The sequence below is a fragment of the Heptranchias perlo genome, unplaced genomic scaffold, assembly GCF_035084215.1.
Source record: "Heptranchias perlo isolate sHepPer1 unplaced genomic scaffold, sHepPer1.hap1 HAP1_SCAFFOLD_44, whole genome shotgun sequence".
Lineage (NCBI taxonomy): Eukaryota > Metazoa > Chordata > Chondrichthyes > Hexanchiformes > Hexanchidae > Heptranchias > Heptranchias perlo.
Genome location: NW_027139453.1, coordinates 7427076 through 7451300, shown reverse-complemented (window position 1 = coordinate 7451300; position 24225 = coordinate 7427076). Strand labels below are relative to the sequence as shown.

At 43.0% G+C, this 24225-nt stretch overlaps 1 protein-coding gene across 1 annotated transcript; it reads right to left on the bottom strand.

Annotated features, from left to right (window-relative positions):
* Positions 1-1440: 1440 nt before the first annotated feature.
* On the bottom strand, positions 1441-14789 carry LOC137312909 (probable G-protein coupled receptor 139). Its single transcript, XM_067979284.1, has 2 exons — positions 14675-14789; positions 1441-2351 (listed from the first exon to the last, which is right to left on the bottom strand). The coding sequence occupies exons 1-2, from the start codon at positions 14787-14789 to the stop codon at positions 1441-1443; spliced, it is 1026 nt and encodes a 341-aa protein (XP_067835385.1).
* Positions 14790-24225: the final 9436 nt, after the last annotated feature.

Here is a 24225-nt window from a genome sequence, read left to right as displayed (position 1 = left end):
TCTGGATTGCGGTTGGACAAAATAACCGTCTGGCTCAGAATCGAGAATTCAACCGCTGAGCCAAGGCTGACAGTTTAAAGGTATAAATGTTAAAAGGAGCGAACGGGAGAACAGGACTAAAATAGATAGCGGATTGGGAGAAACACACCGGCGGAGATTTGTTGACCAAAGTGACCTGTAATACCCAATGATCCCACCTGTCTTTATAAAGAAAGGGGGCTTTGAAGATCATAATACTGAACAGGACATGACCAGCCTGAAAGTGGAACTGGCCCAATTTAATCGGGTGGATTGAAGGTAAATTCAACGGGACCAGCTGTGGGGCCGGCGAAATAACAGATGGATAAAGAACAGGTTAAAGGCTGAATGGGTCACATCACTGACAGAGGTTCCAGGGATAAACAGGGAGGTTGTAACAAAATAAGATTAAATAAAAAGATATAAACACTGGGGTGGCATTTTCAGGAGCGAAATGTGCACACAGATTGATAAAGTTTCAGTAAGATATGAGTGAGGTACAACTTAAACATTCTCCCAGTAGGAGGCAACTGGGTATTGCAAACCAAGAGATCCGTGAATGAACTAAGAGAACTGAGCTCATAGCATGTTAAAAAGGGACACGTGATCAATGATACTGGGTGACAATATGGAACAAAATGCGAGTTATGAAAAGAACAGCATTCAAAGTATTTGTTTGGAGACAAAAAGAGAAGTGATCAACTTAATGGAACGCAGCAAGCGTTATTAGGGGCATTTAAGAAATAAAACGATAATGAATCTAAGAGAGGGCGTGTTTGGAGTGTAAAGCAACATCAGAGCGTTTATAACGTGAGGGGGAACTGGGACTCTAGCACAGGTGCGATGTTGGCAGATGTTGGCAGATCCTCCTTGAGCTCTCACACAGACGCAGAAGGTTAACTGGTGAATTAATTGAGGTTTCTTCGGATTTTGAAAGGAATTGATGCAGTAGATCGAGAGAAACATTTTTCGCTTGTGAAGGGTCTATGACCAGGGGGCATAACCTTAGAATCAGAGTCAGGTCATTCAGTAGAGAAGTTTGGAAAGGGGTGGTCGAAGTGTGGAACTATCTCACACTAAAAGCAATAGTTACTCGCTTAATCAATAACTTTAAACCTGAGATCGATAGATTTTGGCAGCAATGGGTATTAAGGGATATGGAGCCAAGGCGGGTAAATGGAGTTAGGGGATAGATCAGCCCTGATCTCATTGAATGGCGGAACAGGCTCGAGAGACTGAATGACCTGTTCCTGTTCCTATGTTCCTATGTATAGAACATGCGGTCTTTGTCACATATTTCCAAGCGTTGTGTTTGTGAAACGTCGGGAAGCAGAGCCCGCCTGCTGGGACCCGCTAAACCAATCGAGGAGCACAGGATGGGATATGAGACGGAATACAGTTCTAATGCTGGGAATTCTGCCGCTATTGTCCTCGTTTAACTAATTTAAATATTAATTTGAGAGGATATTTCACTCCATTCTTCAGCTCCTCTCTGAATTTAGTCTGGGTCACTGCATAAATAAACGTGTTTGTGCAGCAGCTCAAAAGCAGGAGCATGTAGCTGGTTTGATCTGCGATAAACATCGGGTCATTGAAACCTGTGGAATAATAACGGTTTGTAATTTGCATTGATAGGGAAAATAAAACATACGTCATCCATAGCAGTATGAAATTGGCGGATATCGCAAACAATAAAATGATGGACTTTCTTCGGTTCTCCATCTCCGGATCATTGTGATTCGCATCACATTTGCTGCCCCTAAGCCTCCTGCGGACTCTACTGGCAGCCAGAATGTTTCCGACAGTCACAGAATTGAGCAGCAATATCAGGAATACTGGGAGCAGTGGAGTGAAACAGCGGTGAATCCATGCAAATGCTACCCATGCAGCTGAAGTATAACAATCTGGTTTTACACGACAGATCCAGTGTACGTTGTCCAATATAAAGTAAGGTTCAAATGCAAAGTACCAGGGGATGTTTTTTGAACAGAACAGCGGGCACAAAGTTCCTATAATCACGGCTGCAGTTTTCTCGGTGCAATATTTAGTCCTCAGCTTCTGGTAACAAATGGTTATAAAACGATCAAAAGTGAAAGCGACTGTTAACCAGACAGAAATGTCTGAGAGAGCATGGTTAAGGGCAGTTTGGAAAGAGCACACAGGGGTGAGGAACAGGAAGTTATTCGGGAAATAATACTCCTTAATCCGAAACAATATTACGTCATTGATAATGACCAATAGATCCGCCACTGCCATGGCCACCAGGTAGCGGGTTACACATTTAGAGAGACCGCACTTTCCTCGGGACAGCATAACAATCGTCATCACGTTAGCTGTAAAAAGGAAACAAACAGAAACAGGGAATCACGCTTCAGGTTACAGCTAAAAATTCAGCTTCACAGTATCTTGTGTGAAACATACAGCTTATGAGAGTACATTAGAGTGGTGAGTAAATAAGTACAAATAAATAATCCCAGTAAAGAGGAAGGAATGAATCAAAGACATTCTCTGTGAATTTGCTCGGAACTGCACCCTCTCTGACGCCGTAAGTTCGCCAGAGGAGCAGTGTAAACCCAGCGCAGCACCAAGGATTGTTAATGCCATTGATGAACATTTGCCAAAAACAAAGCGAGATAATATGTTGTAAATAATTACAATCAGTTGTAAGTCAGAAGGGCAAATGAAATAATGGAAAGAAAACGTAAGAATATAGATTGCAAGTAAGTAATAAATCGTCAACTATAAATTGGGAGATAATTAATCAGTGCGGAGCAGTGAAAATTATGCCAGCTCAAAATGCGGTCAATGCAAAATGGGGACCCCGAAGGGTGATCTCAACTGGCTGGGTTTGGACCCGTGAGCAGGAGAGGGGAGTGGACCAGGTGGTGGTCGGAAATAGTTCGGAGTTGTCAGATTTTATTCTCAGACTGGAGGTCGTGACAACAGATTGCAGCAAAATTCTGCTGTCAAACATCATCATACAAGGGAACTTGGCAGGTTTGAACTCGACCAAGTTGCAGCAATTTCGTTTCACAAACCCCAGCTGAACCGATCACATGGTCAACAGACTTTCCATCGCTGCAAAACCCATGTCTGTCATCGACAACTTCCACAGTCCAACACCATCTGGGGAAACTCCAACAATGTCCGCAAGGGGCAAAGGGTTAGAAATGAGCAGCAACGGACAACTTTATCTTGTTCGATTATGCCTAAAAAACAAATGTACCTTCCAAGTACAGGATGCAACAAGGGACACAATCCGACCTCAAAGGGAAGTGATGGCAGCGATCGCGAGATCGAATAATAGACCAGTGCAAGTGACAATAGAGGCTGTCGTTCAAAGCGGTCCCCGGATTACAGTACAGACCAGTGCAATTGATAATAGAGTCTCTCGTTCGACCAGGTCCACGGATCGCAGAACAGACCAGTGAAAGTGACAATTGAGGCTGTGGTTCCACCAAGGGTAACAAAGTACCTGCCGAGATTCAACTTCAGAAAGATTGTCTGGGACATTCATACCTCTGAATTGAATCCATCTGTAATATCGCCCCGACAAAAAATCGTTATGAAGAATTTGTCTCCATGGTCTGGAATGAAGGAATTGAGGAAATTGCAGCTGTTTTCGTAAATAGTCTTCAAAATCTCATTATTCATTAATTGTGCTGTTGGATTGGAAAATTACAATGGACTCTCCAATATTTGAGAAGGGTGGGAGATAGAAACTATATAACGATATACCTGCCGCTCTAAAGTCAGTTGTGGGAAAATTACCAGAATCTGTTAATAGGGACAGAGTGACTGAGCACTTGGACAAATTTGAGCCACGTGCTAGTGAAGAGAAACACAGGGTAATTCGGCACCAACGCGTGGCGAAGACTCTGGGGTCGGGACTCAGGCTTTCGTTTCCTCAAACAGTGGCACTCCAACGACATAGGTAGGACTAAGAAAGAGGTTCTGCTGAGGGAGTTTGAGCTGCTATAGACTGAATTATAAAGCAGAACTACAAAGGTGATAATCTCTGGATTATGACATGAGCCAGGAACAAATTGGCACAGAGTAAATCAGATCAGAGAGAAGAATGCGTGGCTCAAAGATTGGTGTGGGAGAAGTGGGTTTAGGTTCCTGGAGCACTGGCACCAATACTGGGGAAAGAGGGAGATGTTCCGTTAGGACGGGCTTCACCTGGACCAAGCTGGGACCAATGTTCTGGCAAACCGAATAACAAGGGCGGTAGAGAAGGCTTTAAACTAAATAGAGTGGCGGAGGGCTCAGGTGGGATGAAGTTTAGATTAATAAAAATAAAAGACAAGGAAATAGTACAGGAAAGCGATGGGGGTAAAGATAAACAGAGTGTGTCAGGAAGGGACAGAGCGTACAAACATAAGAGTGCACTAGCAAATGGGGCCTGGGTAGGAAAGAATGGTAAAAAAGACAAATTTAAAGTTTCTTTATCTGAATGCATGCAGCATTCGTAATAAGATCGAAGAATTGACGGCACAAATAGAAACAAATGGGTATGATCTCGTGGCCATTATAGCGACGTGGTTGCAAGGTGACCAAGTTTGGGAGCTAAATATTCAGGGTTATTTAACATTTAGGAAGGATAGGAAAAAAAGGTAAAAGTGGTGGGCAGGCTCTGTTAATAAAGGATGAAATTGGTATAATATTGAGAAATGATCTTCGCTCAGAAGATCAAGGTTTCGAAACAATTTGGGTGGAGGTAAGAAATTACAAGGGAAAGAAATCACTGATGTGAGAAGTATATAGGCCCGCTAACAGTAGCTACACTGCAGGGCACAGTACTAATCAGGAACTAAGGGGGGCTTCTAAAAAAATGTAATGCAAAAATCATGGGCGATTTCATGATTCACATAGATTGGACAAATCAAATTGGCAAAATAGCCCTGAGCAGCAGTTGACAGAGTGTATTCGCGACTGGTTCTTAGACCAATACGTCGGGGTACCAATCAGGGAGCAGACCATTTTGGATCTGGCAATGGCTAACGAAACAGGATTAATTAACGATCTCAAAGTGAAAGATCCCTTGGGAAGCAGTGATCACAGCATGATAGAATTTCACATCCAGTTTGAGAGCGAGGATCTTGGGTCTTGCTTTCAACTGGTTAAGTTCAATTTTAAAGTGTACATTTTTAAGTTTCTGTCAGGCTTCAGCAGAGAGAGCTGCTGTAGTAAGTAAATTGGTTAGCTAGATTAAACTGGTACCTGAAGGTGGGGCAGGGCTGACTCATCTGAGTCACAAACTGTAGAAATACAGGGGCATGTCAGTGCGACAGCACGGAGTGCGGCAGGACAGAGTGGCTTGCTGAGCGTTTGGTAAGTGTGGGAGTTCGGTGAAGTGGGGGAAGGAGGTGCTGCTTTGCCTTGCTTTTCCTAACTTTTTCCACAGAGCGGCAGTGGACCTGAGCGTTGAAAACTGAGATTAGGGAATAAAAGCAGCAACAGACCTGCAACAAGAGAAAAGAACTGTGCAACGTCTCAGGTGAGACAGGAGAGTCCGAGAGGTGAGCACAGTATAAAAGGAGAGACCGAAAGCGGGAGGAGAGTCTGAGAGTTTAAGGCAAGTCATGGCAGCACAGCTCGCACTCGTGATATGCTCCACCTGCACTATGTGGGAAGTCATGGACACTACCAGTGTCCCTGGCGACCATGTGTGCAGGAAGTGTGTCCAGCTGCAGCTACTGGCTAATCGTATTTCGGAGCTGGAGCTGCGGGTGGATTCACTGTAGAGCATCCGCGATGCTTAAACTATCGTGGATAGCACGTTCAGTGAGGTGGTCACACCGCAGGTAAAGATTTCACAGGCAGAAAGGAAATGGGTGACCACCAGGCAGAGTAAAAGGACGAGGCAGGTAGAGCAGGAGTCCTCTGGGGCCATCTCCCTCTCAAATAGATATTCTGCTTTCGATAATGTTGGGGGAGATGGCTTATCAGGGGAAAGCAGCATGAGCCAAGTTCTGGGCACCACGGGTGTCTCTGCTGCACAGGAGGGGAGGAAGAAGTGTGGCAGGGCTATAGTGATAGGGGATTCAATTGTAAGGGCAACAGAGAGGCGTTTCTGCGGCCGCAAACGTGATTCCAGGAAGGTATGTTGCCTTCCTGGGTCTCGGGTCAAAGATGTCACGGAGTGGCTGCAGGGCATTGTGGAGGGGGAGGGTGAACAGCCAGTAGTCGTGGTCCATATTGGTACGAACGACATAGGTAAATAAAGGGATGAGGTTCTGCAAGGTGAATTTAATGAGTTAGGAGATACATTAAAAAGCAGGACTTCAAAGGTAACGATCTCAGGATTACTACCAGTGCCACGTGCTCGTGAGTATAGGAACAGGAGAATAGACAGGATGAATGCGTGGCTGCAGGGATGGTGTAGGAAGGAGGGATTTAGATTCATGGGACATTTGGTCCGGTTCTGGCGAAGTTGGGACCTGTACAAACGGGACGGATAAACCCGAGCAGGAACGGGGCCAATATCCTCGCGGGGGTGTTTGCTGGTGCTGTTGGGGAAGGTTTAAACTCGAGTGGCAGGGGGATGGGAACCTGAGCGGGGAGTCAGAAGGGAATAAAGTTGAGAGCAGCAAGAGAGGGGAAGATCCAGGGGAAATTTACAATACAAATAGTACAAACAGTTGTTCAAGAACAAGTGAAAGGGAAAAGCCGTAGAGCAGCAGAAAGAAAGTGCACTTGAAGCACGAGAGATAAAATAAGAACGAGAAGGCGTAAGGCAGCAAAGCTGAAGGTCAGGCTCGGGTGTGTGGCCCAACTAAGAGTTCTATTTACAAATGCACGGAGTATAAGGAATAAATTAAATGAACTACAGGTTCAAATTCAAATTGGAGGGTATGACATGATAGATATTACTGAGACTTGGCTGCAGGATGGTCAGGATTGGGAACTAATTATACCAGGTTACAAGGTCTACATGAGAGATAGGGTAAATGGATGATGGGGAGGAGTAGCCTTCATGATTAGAGATGAAATCACTTCAATGATAAAGGGGGATATAACGAGAGGTAAGCAGCCAACAGAGACCTTATGGGTTGAATGGAGAAATAGGATAGGATCTAAGACTATAATTGCAGTTGTATACAGGGGCCCTGGCAGCAGCTCTGAAGTGCTAGATTGTATAAATGCAGAGATTCGACAAGCGTGTAAGAAAGGCATAGTGGTCTTAATGGGGGACTTCAACCTTCACATAGATTGGGAAAAGCAGACTAGCAACTGTCAGAAAGGTAGTGAATTTCTTGAGAGTGTCCGGGATAGTTTTCAACAGCAGTATGTCCTGAAGGCAACAAGGGGGCAAGCCATATTCGATTTAGTAATGAGTAATGAACCAGATTTAGTTAACGTCTTAACTGTGCGTGAACATCTATCCAATAGTGATCATGACATGATCGAGTTCAATGTAGTGTTTGAAAGGGAAAAAGTGAGTCAGCTGCTAAGATTCTAGACTTGGGCAAGGCCGACATCAATGGGATGAGACAGAGACTGTCCACAGTAAACTGGGCAAATCTGTTCCTGGGTAAAACGTCTGATGATCAGTGGGAAATGTTTAAAGAAACATTTGACGTGATACAGAATTGGTTTGTACCCCTGAGGTGAAAGAACTCTACTTGCCAAAAAAACCCGCCATGGACAACAAAAGAGGTAAGCGAGAGTATAAGGCATAAGGAAAGTGCATACAAAAAGACATAAAATGGTGCAGATCTTGGCGAATGGGACAGATACCAAGATCAACAAAGGGTCACAAAGCAGATAGTAAGGGCTGCAAAAAGAAAGTATGACATGAAACTTGCAAGGCATATCAAAAGCAATACGAAGAACGTTAATAGTTATATTAGGAATAAGAGGGTGGTCAGGAGCAGTGTTGGCCCCTTGAAAACTGAAAGTGGGGATATTGTCATTGACAATGGGGAAATGGCGGGCATGTTGAACAATTACTTTGCGTCGATATTCACAGTTGAAAAAGAGGATAGCATGCCGGAAATCCCAAGAAAACTGATATTGAATCGGGGACAGGAACTCGATAAAATTAACATAAGTAAAGCAACAATAATGAAGAAAATAAAAACACTAAAGAGTGACATTAGTGGAGTCCCGCAGGCATCTGCCTTGTGGCCTTAATTATTCACAATATTTATTAACGACTTAGATGAAGGCATAGAAAGTCTCATATCTAAATTTGCCGATGACACAAAGATTGGTGGCATTGTAATCAGTGTAGATGAAAACATAAAATTACAAAGTGATATTGATAGATTAGGTGAATGGGCAAAACTGTGGCAAATAGAATTCAGTGCAGACAAATGCGAGGTCATCCACTTTGGATCAAAAAAGGATAGAACAGGGTAATTTCTAAATGGTAAAAAGTGAAAAAAACAGTGGATGTCCAAAGGGACTTCGGGGTTCAGGGACATAGATCATTGAAGTGACATGAACAGGTGCAGAAAATAATCAAGAAGGCAAATGGAATGTTGGCCTTTATATCTGAAGGACTGGAGTACAAGGGGGCAGAAGTTATGCTGCAGCTATAAAAAAAACCCTGGTTAGACCGCATCTGGATTACTGTGAGCAGTTCTGGGAACCGCACCTTCGGAAGGACACATTGGCCTTGGAGGGAGTGCAGCGTAGGTTTACTAGAATGATACCCGGACTTCAAGGGTTAAGTTACGAGGAGGGATGACACAAATTTGGGTTGTATTCTCCAGAGTTTCGAAGGTTAAGGGGTGATCTGATCGAAGTTTATAAGATATTAAGGGGAACGGATAGGGTGGATAGAGAGAAACTATTTCCGCTGGTTGGGGATTTTAGGAGTCGGGGGCACTGTCTATAAATTAGAGTCAGACCTTTCAGGAGCGAGATTAGAAAACATTTCTGCACAGAAAGTCTTGTAGAAGTTTGGAACTCACTTTCGAAAACGGCAATTGATACTATCTCAATTGCTAAATTTAAATCTGATACAGATAGCTTTTTGTCAAACAAATTTATTAAGGGATATGGGCCAAAGGCAGGTATATGGTGTTCGATCACGGATCAGCCATGATCTTATCAAATGGCGGAGCAGGCACGAGGGGCTGAATGGCCTACTCGTGTTCCGATGTTCCTTTGTTCCTATGTCTGAAACTATTGTATTGAACTTAAAGAAGGGCAATTATAAAGGAATGAGGGCGGAATTGGCTGAAGTGGATTGGGTAAATAGATTTGATGGTATGATGGTGGAAAAGCAGTGGCAAACATTTAAAAAATATACTTTGTGACTCGCAACAAAAATATATCCCTGTTAGGACGAAAGACTCCAAAAAAATGGTGAACCAACCAAGGCTAACTAAGGAAGTTATAGATGGTATCAGTTTAAAAGAAAAAGCATACAGCATGGCAAAGATTACTGGTAAGCCAGAAGATTGGGAAAAGTTTAAAAACCAGCAAAGGATGACAAAAGGAATAATAAAGAGGGAGAAAATAAATTATGAGAGTAAACTATCAAGACATAAAAACTGACAGTAAAAGCTTCCACAAGTAAATAAAAGGAAGAGGGTAGCTAAAGCAAACATTGGTCCCTTCGAGGATGAGACTGGCGAAAAAATAACGGAAAACAACCAAATGGCAGAGGAATTGAACAGAAATGTTGTATCTGTTTTCACATTAGAAGACACTGATATTATAACAATAGTAGTTGAAAATCAAGGGGCAAAGGAGAGGGAGGAACTAAAAACAATCACTATCACTGCAGAAAAAGTATTAGGTAAACTAATGGGTCTAAAGGCTGACAAGTCCGCTAGACTTGATGGCTTGTATCCGATGATATTAAAGGAAGTGGCTACAGAGATAGTGGATGCATTGGTTGTAATCTTCCAGAATTCAGGAGATTCTGGAAAGATCCCAGCGGATTGGAAAACCGCAAACCTAACACCCCTATTTCAGAAGGGAAGGGAGTGAGACAGAAAATGGTAACGAAGGACCAGTTAGCCTGACATCTGTAATTCAGAAAATGCTAGAATCCATTATTAAGGAAGTAGTAGCAGGACTTTTGGAGACTCATAATACAATCAAGAAGAGTCAACATGGTTTTATGAAGGGGAAATCGTGCCTGACAAATTTATTAGGGTTCCTTGAGGAAGTAACGGGCAGGGTGGATAAAGGGCAAGCAATGGATGCAGTGTATTTGGATTTCCAAAAGGCATTCGATAAGGTGCGATATAAAAGATTGCTGCACAAGATAAGAGCTCATGGTGTTGGAGGTAATATATTGGCATCGATAGAGGATTGGCTAACTAACAGAAAACAAAGAGTCGGGATCAAAAGGGTCATTTTGAAAATGTCAATCTGTACCTTTTGGGGTGTCGCAGGGCTCAGTGCTGGGGCCTTAACTATTTGCAAAATATATCAATGACTTGGATGAAGGAACAGAGTGTCTTGTAGGGAAATTTGCTGATGATACAAAGATAGTTGTAAAATCAAGTTGCGATGAGAACACAAAGTGTCTGCAAAGGGATATTGACAGGTTAAGTGAATGGGCAAAAAATTGGCAGATGGAATATAATGTCGGAAAACGTGAAGTCATCCACTTTGGGAGGAAAAGTAAACAAGCAAAATATTATTTGAATGGAGAAATCCTACAAAATGCTGCGTTACAGAGGGTTCTGTGTGTCCTCGTCCATGAAACAGAAAAAAATCAACATACACGTGCAGCAGGTAATCCGGAAGGCAAACGGAATATTGACCTTTATTTCGAGGGGGATGGAGTGTAAAAGCAGGGAGATCATGCTACAACTGTACAGGGTGCTGGTGAGATAACACCTGGAGTAGTGCGAACAGTTCTAGTGCCCTTATTTAAGGAAGGACATAATTACATTGGAGGCAGTTCAGAGAAGGTTCACAAGGTTGATTCGGGATATGGAAGGGTTGTCCTATGAGGAAAGATTGAACAGGTGGGGTGTGAACTCATTAGGGTTTAGAAGAATGAGAGGAGATCTTATTGAAACCTACAAGTTTCTGAGGGGACTCGAAAGGGTAGATGCTGAGAGGATGTTACCCCTCATGGGGGAATCTAAAATTAGGGGGCATAGTCTCAGAATAAGGGGTCGCCCGTTTAAGACGGAAATGAGCAGTGATTTCTTCTCCCCGAGGGTCGTGAATCTTTGGAATTTTTTACCCCAAAAAGCTGTGAAGGCCGAGTCATTGAACCTATTCAAGGCTGAGTGAGACAAATTTTTGATCAGCAAGGGATTCAAAGGATATGGACAATAGGCAGGAAAGTGGAGTTGAGGTAAAAATCAGATCAGCCATGATCTGATAGAATGGCGGAGCATGGTCGAGGGGACGAATGGCCTACTCCTGATCCTATCTCTTATGGTCTTATGGTCTTGTGGTCTTTTGCAATAGGGGGAGCCTTTACAAACCGGATGGCCTCTACCTGTATAACGGTGGTGCGAGGTGGTTGGGGTGAGAGGTGTTGGCAGGCAAGATAGCTGGAATGATGGGGGAGGGTTTAACCTGGATGCGGGGGTGTTTGCGGTCAGTGTAAGAGAACACCAGTTAAATTGGAGCAACTTTTATGTGTACCAGTGAAAACACAAATCAAAGCTTAATGAGTCTAATTCCAATAGTTGGAGGTCAACAAACTAAAATTATTGATAAAGTAAATGGGAAAGACAAAAATCAGAAAGCTAAAAAAGCTGCGCTTGCATTAATAGAAGAAGTCTGATAACTAAGATGGGTGATCTGGAAGGTATTGCAGCGGTTCATAGATTGGACATTAGTTTCATTACAGAGACATGGTGGAATGATTCCAATCAATGGTATACCTATCTGGTAGGGTGTAAATTGTTTAGAGCAGACCGTGTCAAGAGAGAGGGCGATGGTGTTGCAGCATATGTAAACTCCAGTATTGAGGCACAAGTCAGAGAGGATATATAAAAGGAAAGTGCTCCTCTACTTTTCCGAGTTGCTCACCATTTAGAATATCCCCCGATTTATCTTTCTTAGTTCCAACATGGATGACCTCACACTTGCCCACATTAATCTCCACCTGCCATAATTTTGCAGCGCGTTTCCCGCCTAATATCCTTCTCTGCTCAACCGACAAGTTCTGTGAGCGGAGCGTCGGTGGAATAGCGCCAGCCGGTGGGAGGGTATGTAACTGATCACCAAGCCAGTTGAATCGCAGAATGTCCGTGCCGTGGACAAGGTGAAACCCGAACTCAGGCCAGCCAAGATGACTTTAAAACTTGCTCAATTACGGAGCTGTAGTTGTCGAACTTTCAGCTGCTTACCTCACAGTGAAACGTCGTGTAATTATTTTGAAACTGGTAAGAATATTGATAAATATGAGGCGGTCGTAATGGATGGTCAGAAAGTTCGGTGGCATATTCAATGTAATGGATTGTCCTCGGTCTCAGTGCGAGCACCCCATACCAATCAATGTGTACACACATGGCCGCCTGAATTGCCTGAGATGCAAAGATGTAGATGAAAGATCCAGTTCAGTCCTCTCCACTGATCAACTTGAGCAGTTTTTATTGATTTACTCGGGGAGAGAATTCCAAAGATCCACTGCCCTCTGAATGAAGAAATTCCTCCTCATTTCAGTCATAAATGGCCGTCCGCTTATTCTGTAAGTATGCCCCCTAGTTCTAGGCTGTCTAGCCAGGAGAATCAACTTCTCAGCATCTACCCTGTCAAGCGCCCTCAGAATATTATGTGTTTCAATGAGATCACCTCTCATGCTTCTAATCTACAGAGAGTACAGCCCCATTCAACTCAATCTCTCCTCAGCGGAACATCTCTCATCGCAGGAATCAATGAAGTGAAAATTCTGGCACCGCCTTCAAGAATATCCTTCCTCAGCTATGGAGACCAAAACTGTACACATTGCTCCAGGTGAAGACTCACTAAAGCCCTGCACAACTTCAGTAAGATTTCCTTACTCTTGTAATCCAACCCCCTTGCAATAAAGGCCAACATGCTTATTGTTTGCTGGACCAACATGTTTATTTTCGAGTTCCTTGTACGAGGACATCCAAATCTCTGTGAACACCAACATCTAATAAATTCTCATCATTTAAAAAATAATCTGTTTTTCTATTCTTCCTACCAAAGTGAGTAACCTCACATTTCCCTACATTGTACTCCTTCTAACACCTTCTTTCCCACTCACTTAACCGGTGTATATCCCTTTGCAGACTTTTTGTATTCTCCTCACAGCTTACATTCCCAACTAGCTTTGCATCATCAGCAGACTTGGATACATTACACTCGGCCCCTTCATCTAAGTCATTAATAGAGATTGTAAATAGCTGAGGCCCAAACACCGACCTTTCGACACCCCACTAGTTACAGCCTGCCAACCTGTAAATGTCCCGTTCATCTCTGCACTCTGTTTTCTGTCCGTTAAGCAATCCTCTATCCATCGAAACACAAACATAGAAACATAGAAAATAGGAGCAAGAGTAGGCCATTCGGCCCTTCGGGCCTGCTCCGCCATTCAAAATGATCATGGCTGATCGTCTAACTCAGTACCCTGCTCCCGCATTTTCCCCATATCCCGTGATCCCTTTAGCATGAAGAAATATACCGATCTCCTTCTTGAATACATCTAATAACTTAGTCTCCACTGCCTTCTGTGGTAGAGAATTCCACAGGTTCACCACACTCTGAGTGAAGCAATTTCACGTCATCCCGGTTCTAAGTGGCATACCCCGTATACTGAGACTGTGACCCCTGGTTCTGGACTCGGCAGCCATCGGGAACATCCTCCCTACATCTAGTCTGTCCAGTTCTGTTAGAATTTCATTTGTTTCGATGATATCACCTCTCATTATTCTAAACTCTAGTGAATATAGGCCGAGTCGACCCAATCTCTCCTCATACGTCAGTCCTGCCATCCCAGGAATCAGTCTGGTAAACCTTCGTTGCACTCCCTCCATGGCAAGGACATCCGTCCTCAGATAAGGAGACCAAAACTGCACACAATACTCCAGATGTGGTCTCACCAACTCCCTGTATAACAGCAGTAAGACATCCCTGCTCCTGGACTCGAATCCTCCTCCTCCCACCAGTGTTTTCTACTCCTTGTTAAATCTTTCTTCCACCCAAACTGATTCTACTTCCTGTTCTTCTGAACCAAGATCCATTCTCTCCACTGCCTCATGTCATCCTTTATTATCAGATCGACACTCCTTCATTTGCTGCTCTGCTTTCGGAACGTCAAGTTCCATGGAATATTTCATTCCGAACCTTGGTCACCTTGAATCATGTTTCTCCAATGGCGATTAGGTCAAACCATTTTATCTCTATTTTTGCAACTAATTCGTCTCTCTTATTAAGAAGCTCCGTGCATTCAGATAAAGAGCCTTTAATTTTAACTTTTTATCATTTCCTAAACTTTGAACTTATTTTTTGATGCGTTAATGGAACAGCTCCCTCTTTCGATCGTACAGTTGCCAATGTTCAATGAATTGAAACCCTTGTCTCCCACATCACTCTTTGAGCTACGCATTTAACTCTTTGACCTGTTTGTCCCTATTCCAATCTGCACGTGGCTCAGGTAGTATTACAGAGATTATCACCTTTGAGATTCTGTTTGTTAATTCAAACCCTAACTCCTCAAATTGCCTCAGCAGAACCTCATTCTTCTTTCTACCTGTGTCGTTGGCTCCTACATGGACCACGGCAAATGAATCCTCCCCCTCATGCCCCAAGTTATTCTCCAGCCGCGAGTAGATATCCATAACCTTGGCAAACGGTTGGCAACGCATCCCACGGGAATCTCGGTCGCGGCTGCAGAGAACTGTGTCTATTCCCCTGAATATAATATCCCCGACCACTACAACATTCATTTACTCCCCCGACTTGAATGGCCTCCTGTGCCACAGTGCCGTGGTATCTTTGCCCATCCTACCTGCAATCTTTGCTTTCAACCTTAAAGGTAGCAAGTGCCTTGTACCTGTAGGACAAGGTCAAATGCTGTGGCTCCTCCAACATTACATCCAGGGTCCCCATAACAGCCTGACTCGCAATCACACCCTCCTGTTTTTGACCACTGAACGAATCTAAACTACAACCTAATCTAAGGGGTGTGAATGTCTCCTGGATGAAAGTGTCCAGTTAACTCTACCCTTTCCGGATGCATTGCAGTGTCTGCACCTCGGACTTCAGCTGAACAACTTTGAGCTGAATCGCCTTGAACTGTGGACACTTACCACATATGTGGTTGCCTGGGATCTCTCTGATCTCCACAAACTCCCACATGCTGCTTTTCCATTCACTTAACAGAAATACAGTGTTCATAACCTGACAACAGCCCACTGGCTGAATATTGCTCACATTCTCACTTACAGCCGCATCAACTTGAAACATTCAATGTATTTCGTTGGAGAATAAAAACACATTATAACATCAATTAACATATCACACAAGAAAGATGGAGGAAAGGGAGGTGGTGATATTCTCTGAATTTCTGACACTCACCCGAAATCAGCAAAAGAATCACTTCAGGACAAATACAGCAAACGACCAGACCAGCAAGAGCAGCAGTGACACAGTGAGACCCGGATTTATACGAACAGGAACCGGTTTCTATGATTTACCGGGAACTCGAAGGGTTCCAAGATTAACACAGGAATTAATTTGCACCTCTAAAGGTTTCAGTTACTCTGGAAATGGACATACGATGAATGCAACTCTCATTTCAGAAATTATGGCTCATGGTCCTAGATACGGGATATAAGGACATAGGAACAGGAGGAGATCATTCAGCCCTACGAGCCTGTACCTCCATTGAATTAGATCATGGCGGATTTGTAACCGAACTCCATTTACCCACCTTTGCTCCATATCCACTGATATTCTGACCCAACAATGATCTATCGATCTCAGTGCTCATTTCTAGATTTCCAGAATCCTTACTGTGAAAAAAATGTTACCTTATTTCACTCAAAAATGGCCGAGCTTTAATGTTAAATTTAACCTCTTCTTCAGGACCCCACCATAGTAAATTGTTTCTCTGCATCTACCTCATCGAATCCCTTTACCATTTTAAATAGCGAGATCAGATCATCCTTCAACCATCTAAACTCACGGAAATACAACCACGCTCATGCAACCCGGCTTCATAATTGAACCCTGTCAGCCCCGGTATCATTTTGATGAATCTGTGTTGCATCCCCTCCAAGGCCAATATATCCTTCCTGAGATTCTGTGCCCAAATCTAAAAAGAGTGCTCCAGATGTGGTCTGACCAAAGCTCTGTACAACTGAAGTAGCACTTCCCCACTTTTCAATTAAACCCCCTGGCGATAAAAGACAACATTCCATTAACATCGACAACTACTTTCTGTCTCCTATCTCACAACCAATTACCGACTCATGTCACAATTTAACTCCAATTCTAGAGGTTCGCAATTTTGCAAATGTTCTCTTGAGCGAAAACTATCAAAAGCACGGAAATAATTGACATTGTAGCATAACTTGAGAATGTGGAGTTAGGGGTATATAACATTTCACACAGTACTGAAGATATTCTCAGATAAAATTACACCAGCTGACAGCACGTTCAATGATTGTAACAGATTGGAGCTTTTGCTGGACATTACAAGTACATTATGATCCCAATGAAAATATCACAAAAGGAAGGTGGAGGGAAACGCAGATTTGATATTCAATGACATTTTGACATTGAGAGAGAAACAGTAACACAAATGCTTCAGAATAAACAACAATTTATCGGACACATAACAAGAACATTGATTTATTTAAACCCTGATTCATAAAGTAAGTAATTGTTCTGAATCAAACATCAAACACCACCTGGAGAACAGGAACACGGCGAACGGATATACAATCAATTAAACTTTATTTTTGTCTGAGAATTGATGGTGACTCTGGGTGCGGAACACCGAGCTACAACTGACCCTGTGAGTTGATATATTCAGAGAAACCCTCATTAATAGAGGCGCGAATTTTCCAGTGGGAGTATTAGGCTGCATTGACATTGAGACTGGTGACAGTCAGAGGGACAGTCAGGCAACTCACTTCACTCTGTTCTTACTGAGCAACATCTTTAAACAGACTTCACAGTTTTATAATCAAACAGCCGAAATATTGATGGTTTATTCCGATCACAGGTGGATGGAGGAAGAGGTGATGAAGGGATATGGGGACAGGGCGACAAATTGCGATCAGAACAATCTTCTCACTCTAAGGATCTGAGTGATATTAAAGGTGAATTTGTATCGAGCAGCGTTTTGACCGGGCGGACAGACTTGCTAAAAGTGCAGCAGGTGTATCAAACTGCAAGTGAGTGATCTAACTGATAAAAGTGTCCGGTTAGTATAAAGGGGCCATAACCCGGCATCTAATCGATGTTATGGGTAAAATACAGGTGGTGGAGGATGAAACGGGTTTCTCAAATCGGGTCAAACCCAGGAAAGTTTCATGGAGCGCCGCTCCGCGGTTTCAATCGCTCTAACACTGCATTGGATTCCCAATCTCACCTGCATCGTGACAGAAAGGGGTCTGACATAGACTAGCTGCTTCCCACCGGCAGAGGGCCGCAAAATGCCGGCCCGTTGGTTGAAGAGGTGGCTGATTTCAGGCTGAGAACCGTTCATGGGAGAAGATCAGGGGGAGAATCAGTGTTCGACGTGGAGCACAAACCCACCCTGGGAATGGATTGTGATCACCAGGAAAAATATCAACACTTTGGTGGGAAAAGACCGAAAACAGTCTGAAAGTTCTGATTAATGGGATTGAACAAATCCCACTCCTGATTGTTCGGATTCACAGTAATATGTCCAGGTTTAGAACGGATATGAACGAGCGTTAGATCAGCGGAAGGAGGGGAGGAGAGGGAGTCGGTTATATGTCCAGTTCTTGAACGTATATTACCGAGTGTTAGATGAGGGGAAGGAGCAGAGGAGAAGAAATCTGTTATATGTCCAGGTATTGAACGGATATTGCCGAGTGTTAGATGAGGGGAAGGAGGAGAGGAGAGGGAGTATTTTGGGACCACGGGAAATAACTTTAAATCTAAATATATCCACTGTATCACAAACTGCAAGGATTCTCAGTTAAAATGCATCAATTTGAAACTCATTTGATGATCAAAATAAGCTGCAGCTTTTGATGGAGATGAACAATAACATTATACTGGCAATAGAATGATCAGTCAAGGAACAAGATAGAGCGGGAAATACAGTCACTGAATTTCTGCCTTTGATTTAACTTGGAAATAACACAGTGAAATAAGGACAGTTACCGAGATAAGAGTCGTAATACGGTTACATTCTGAATCATACATTTAGGAAATGAATATAATAACTTACCGGGGACTCCAATGGCTGCTATAATCGGATAGTAAATCATTACTGTCTGTATAATTGGCGGTAACACGGTAAATGGATACACGGTGAATGGAACTCTCATTCTGTCAGAGAAGTGATGGTGAATCTTGACGCTGGACACACGGCTCCAACTGACTCTGTGAGATGAGAGATTAAGAGAAAATCATTATTTATAATCGAGGGAAACATCCAGTGGGATCAGGGAACAGCAGCATTGACATTACTTCCAGTCATTCGGACAGCCCGCAATTCCCTTCACTGTGATGTTTGTGCTGCACTAATTAATTCCAAAGGATATTGCAAGTATTTTCAAATGGAACAGCCCAACGATTGGTGCAATATTATGTTCATATTTCTATCTAACAATATACAGTAAGCCGGACTCTGACAGCATCACTGCAACAGGTTAAACAGAAGGAGGTTCAATTTCCATCCTGTTTTGTGACACCCGTTCACTCCTGTCGATGCACCGACTCAATACCAAGAATTCTCAAACATGCTTCAAGGGTTTGCATTGCTTCCCGCGATGAAAACACGTGGTATCATATTGTCATATTATGTTTCAGCACTGGAGGAGGCCATTCGGCCCATTGTTCCTTTGCCGGTTCTTTGAAAAAGCTATCCATTTCGTCCCATTCCCCTATTCTTTCCCCGTACATTTCTATATGTTTTCATTCCAAGTATTCATCCAATTCCCCTTTTTATAGTTATGATTGAACTTGCTTCCACCACCCTTTCAAGCACTGCTGTTAAGACCACTAAAACTCGCTGTGTAAAAAAAATGTTTCCTCATGACCGTTCATGATTTTGAACACCTTTATGATATCTCCCCTTAGTCTTTTTTGTTCAAAGGAGAAAAACCCTGGCTTCTCCAATCTCTACACATAACTGAAATGCATCATCCCTAGTATCTATTAAATCTCTTCAGAGCCCTCTCTAACGCATTGACATCTTTCCTAAAGTGTGGTTCCCAGAATTGAAAACAATATTGCAGTTGCGGCATTACGGGAGTTTTCTAATGGTTTGGTATAACTTCCTTAATTTTGAACTTGATGCCTCTAATAATAAAGCTCAGGATCCCCTATGCCTTTTAATAGCCTTCTTAACTTGTCCTGCGACTTTCAAATATTTGTGTATGTGCACATCGAGCTCTCTCTGTTCCTGCACCTCTTTGAAATTGTACCATTTAGTTTTTATTACCTCTCCTCATTCTTCCAACCAAAATATATCCCCTTGCACTTCTCTGTGTTAAATTTAATCTGCCATGAGTCTGCCCATTTCACCAGTCTGTCTATGTCCTCCTGAAGTCTGCTGCTATCCTCCACATTGTTTGCTACATTTCCCTGTCATCTGCAAACTTTAAATTTATAACATCCATACCGATGTCCAGGTCATTAACATATATCAAAAAGAACTGTGGTCCTAATACTGACCACTGGGGAACACCACTGTATTCTTCCCACCAGTCTGACAAACTAGCGTTCACCACTACTTTCTGCTTTCTGTCTCTTAGCCAATTTTGTATTCACGCTGCAAGTGTCCCATTAATCGCACGGGCTTTAATTTTGGTAATAAGTATATTATGTGTTACTTTATCAAATTCCCTTTGAAAGTCCATTTACACAACAACAATTGCACCAACCTCGTCAACCCTCTCCACTATTTCATGAAAGAACTTAATCAAGTTAGTCAAACACGATTTCCTTCAACAAATCCGTGCTGACTTTATCTTATTAACCTTTTCCAAGTGATAATTAAGTTTGTCCCAGATTATTGTCCCTAAATGTTGCCCCATCGCCGACGTTAGGCTGACTGACCTGTAATTGCCTTCTTTTCCCCCTTTGTGATCAGACGTGTGACAGATGTAACGTTTTCATTTAGTTCCTCAGCCATGCTATCTGCCTCCACAAGAACATCTCCTTTTATTGTCCCTGATCGGTCCCACCCTTCCTTTGACTTCTCATATTTATACAATTATGAGACTTTTGTCTTCCCTTTTATGTGATCCACTAATCTATTCTCATATTCTCTTTACCCCTCTTATTCCCTTTTTTAGATCTCCTCTGTACTTTCTGTATTCAGCCTAGTTCTCTACTGTTTTATGAACCTTACATTTGTCATAAGCCTCCTTTTTCTGTTTCATTTTAGTCTCCGTATCTTTAGTCATGCGTGGATCTCTCGCTTTCCATGCCCTTCCTTTCTACCTCTCAGTGATGTGTCCACTCTGTACCGGAAACCAACTCCTCCTTGAACTTCCCCGTAATTATTGTAAACCTAATGATATTATGATCAGTGTTCGCCAAATTCTGCCCCACTGTAACATGCTCCACCTGCCCAACTTCATTCCCCAGAACTGGACCCTGCATTGTATTCTTACTCGGTGGGCTGGAAACACCCTGTCCCATAACGTTATCTTGTACACATTTCAGGAACTCCTTCCCCACTTTGCCCTTTACACTCTTTACTGTCCCATTCTATATTGGGACAATTGAATCCCCCGTTATCAGAACTCTATTGTTCTTGCATCGTTCTGTAATTTGCCCCCAGATTTGCTCCTCTATCTCCTTCCCACTATTTGGTGGTCTACAGTTTACATCCAGTTGCGTAATAGCTTCTCTATTGTATCTTAATTTTAAACAAATAGTTTCTGTCTTTGAACTCTCGACTACATCATCCCTTTCCAGTGCTATGTTAGTGCATTCGATCAATACTGCCTCTCTTTCCTTCACTTCCCTATCTTTCCTGAATGCCTTGTGGCCGGGAATATTAAGTACACTGTCCTCCCCTTCATTGAGCAAGGTGTCTGTTATTGCCACAAAATCATAGAACCATTAAGCGACTTGAGCCTGCAGCTCACCAACCTGTTTTGCCACGCTACGTACATTTAGGCACATGCACTCGAAACTCATCTTAGACTGCTTTGGATTTGACCCTGTCTGATATCTCCTGTTTCTGAACTCTCTTTTTAATCTAGTGTTATTTGACCTTCCCAATCCTCTGTGTTCGTTGCTTCTCCCCTCCATTGTTTCCTTCTGATGCTCATGCCCCTGCCAATTTGGTTTAAACGCTCCACCACTTCACTAGTTAGCCTCCTCGCGAGGACATTAGTCCCAGCTCTGTTGAGGTGCAACACGTCCATTTTGAAAAAATCCCTCCTGCCCCAGAACTGATCCCAATGTCCCAGGAATCTGAAGCCTTCCCTCTTGCACCATTTATCCATCTGTTTGAATGTGGCCGTTCAGGCTCTTTATTCAATTAGGAATTTATGTCTTTCGGGCGGGAAGACATAAGGCTTTGCCCGAACACCTCAGGTGGACTAATGTAACCATAGACAAGGGCTTGAAATAACGTCGGTTTCATTGAAATGAAGAACTTTAACGGTTACAGATGATGATGAAACTGACACCTTTCTATTTGAAGAGCGCTACCCGTGGTATCGGGACCTGGACGATATTGGAATAGGTTGTGACAAGTATGAAGCAGAAGCTCTACGGAAATCCACATCCCCAGGAGTCTGTGGGCTGCGGTGGGGATTCCAGTTTCTGCTCCGTTCATTAATTTCAATTATTATCCATTCCAGAGAGTTTCACTTTGATGTTTTCTGTGGTATTATAATAGTTCACGCCAAGGACAACATAAACATTAGGAACAGGAGGAGGCCATTCAACCCGTCGGGCCTGTTCTACCATTCGGTTCGATCATGGCTGATCTTCGCCTTAAATCCATTTTCCCAACTTTGCTCCCTATCCCTTGATACCCTTAACTAACAGAAATCTATCTATCTCAGTGTTGATAACTGCAATTGACCCTCGTACTCGACAGTCTACATGGGCCGGAACTGTTTTACACCCGACCATTTCTAACAGTCTCAGGACAGACCTGACGTAAATACACACATTCATTGTCTTACTGACTGTACGATTTCAACATTGTCGTTCTGGGTGCACGGGCAGGACATGATGTAACGTTGACTTTATTTCTACTGTTTGGATTCAGAAAGAAGGAAATAAAACGGCTTTTGAAGCTACCGGTGCGACGAGGTGGCCGAAATCATGAGGCGATGCTAATGCAGTGCGCTCGCAGGGTCCGAATCCCATTCTCCTCGCTATTGTATTACAAGTTGGATGCAGCCCTACCGATGAATGTTCAATTGTTTTTTACATTATGTAATTGGCTTGAAATCTATTCCTATCACTCCGGTGTTTCTTGTCTGTGTTTTCACATTTTGCATTCTGCATCAATGAGATCAACTGAATTTGGATAAATAAACATTCAGCTTCTATCTGCACATCATCTTGAAACATTCCAACATTTTCTCCACGTGCGTTGCGTCAATAAACCGTGTACATTCTGTCCTCTGGTGCTCACACATGCTCTGAATGTAAGTAAATCCTGATAAGAATCTTTGTTGCTATTTCTGCAAGAAACAATTTGAAGTTTCACTTTCTTTCCGGTCTCGAGAATGAGGGGATGAAACTTTTGAAATTGTCGAATGTTTTCCTATTGAAGTGAAGTGAACCGTGTAAATCCGGTTAAACCGGCGGGTCGGAATCCCTTTAGATTGAGAATTCAGCTCTTCAACCTCTTCGCTAAAACAGCTCTGGTTTAAGAATTAAAGTCGTTGACCAGAAGCGGTCCCGCGGTGTTGGTCTGTGTTTAATCTCCACCATGAATGTTTAGCTTTACCCTAGAATCAGTTTGTCCAACGTCCTCACAGAAAGATTCATCCCCTCCTGTCTACTTGATTGGGGAAAATACAGAATATCAGCGAACCCCTGAATTTTTATTCGGCAATTGATTGATATTATTTAATGGAAATATAAAAGTAGCAGGGGGCACTTTAACCTAATTTGTAAACCCGTGGATGGGAACCTCTGGAAGTAATTTAACTCGGCAGTCAACACAGAGAGGCTGTGAAGCAAACCAACGGCTTCTGCAAGCAGCAAATGAGGAAGAGGAAACGTTGCTCTCGCTGCTCTCTGGAACACAACGGTTGGAAAATGGGAGCAAAGAAACAAAACGAGCTAAAGGCACGGCTGGGGATTTGAACCCAGGATCCCCTGTTTATCAGAAAGATGCTTTAAACACTGAGCCACGGCGCCTACATGAATATCGTTTTTTTCCAAAGTTATCGTATTGATACTTTTGCAAGCGACTGTATTGCTGCTTCCCCTTCATTGCGTCTGCGCAACAACATCAATCATGTGTTCATCGGTCTCTTCCTTATCCCCTGGCAGTAGATCTTATATCTAGCCCTATTCATCCTGTTGTATTCCCACACTCTCTCCACACTATCTGGTCTTATCCTATTACATTTTTCATCTCTTCCCACGAAATGCTGGTGAGTAATGTCTGTGATGCACCAGGCCTTGACCTCCTCCTGTGGGTGACCTCCCACAACTACTGCAGAATAGTTTAATGTGTGTGTGTTTTACATTAGGAAATGTGTATTAGCGCTAGTCTACCTGGAGTACCTATTCTCACACGAACGACAATGTGGCTTCAGAGCATTTAAATTTTAGGTAGTCTTACTGGACAAGACAAGTTGTACATTCAATATTTGGTGATATTGTTCACTTGGAATAATTAGTGCACAAATCGATAGTGCTGTACATGGAATAGAAAGCGAGATTGGATGGATAGGAACCGTTTGAAATGATGGCTGATCGGCTGTGGGTGGCAGCGAAATTTTCTCGTGGCCGCGTGGATCTCTTGCCAGCGGTTCGTTGATCTCCGGGTGTGAATCTCGCTTTGGGGCTTTCACTGATTACCAAATGAGAAATCCGGGTTGCGAATCTCAGTTAAGCGTCACTAGACTTTTGTTCTTCGTCAAAAATCATCAAACCGCTTGT

What these genes read in the sequence shown, in the direction of transcription:
- LOC137312909 (XM_067979284.1), bottom strand. Translation starts at nt 14,789, where the DNA reads ATGCGTTGCCAACCGTTTGCCAAGGTTATGGATATCTACTCGCGGCTG. An exon ending in TGTAGGAGCCAACGACACAG is followed by an intron (nt 2,352 to 14,674) that starts GTAGAAAGAAGA and finishes TCCTTTTTACAG; the next exon opens with CTAACGTGATGACGATTGTT.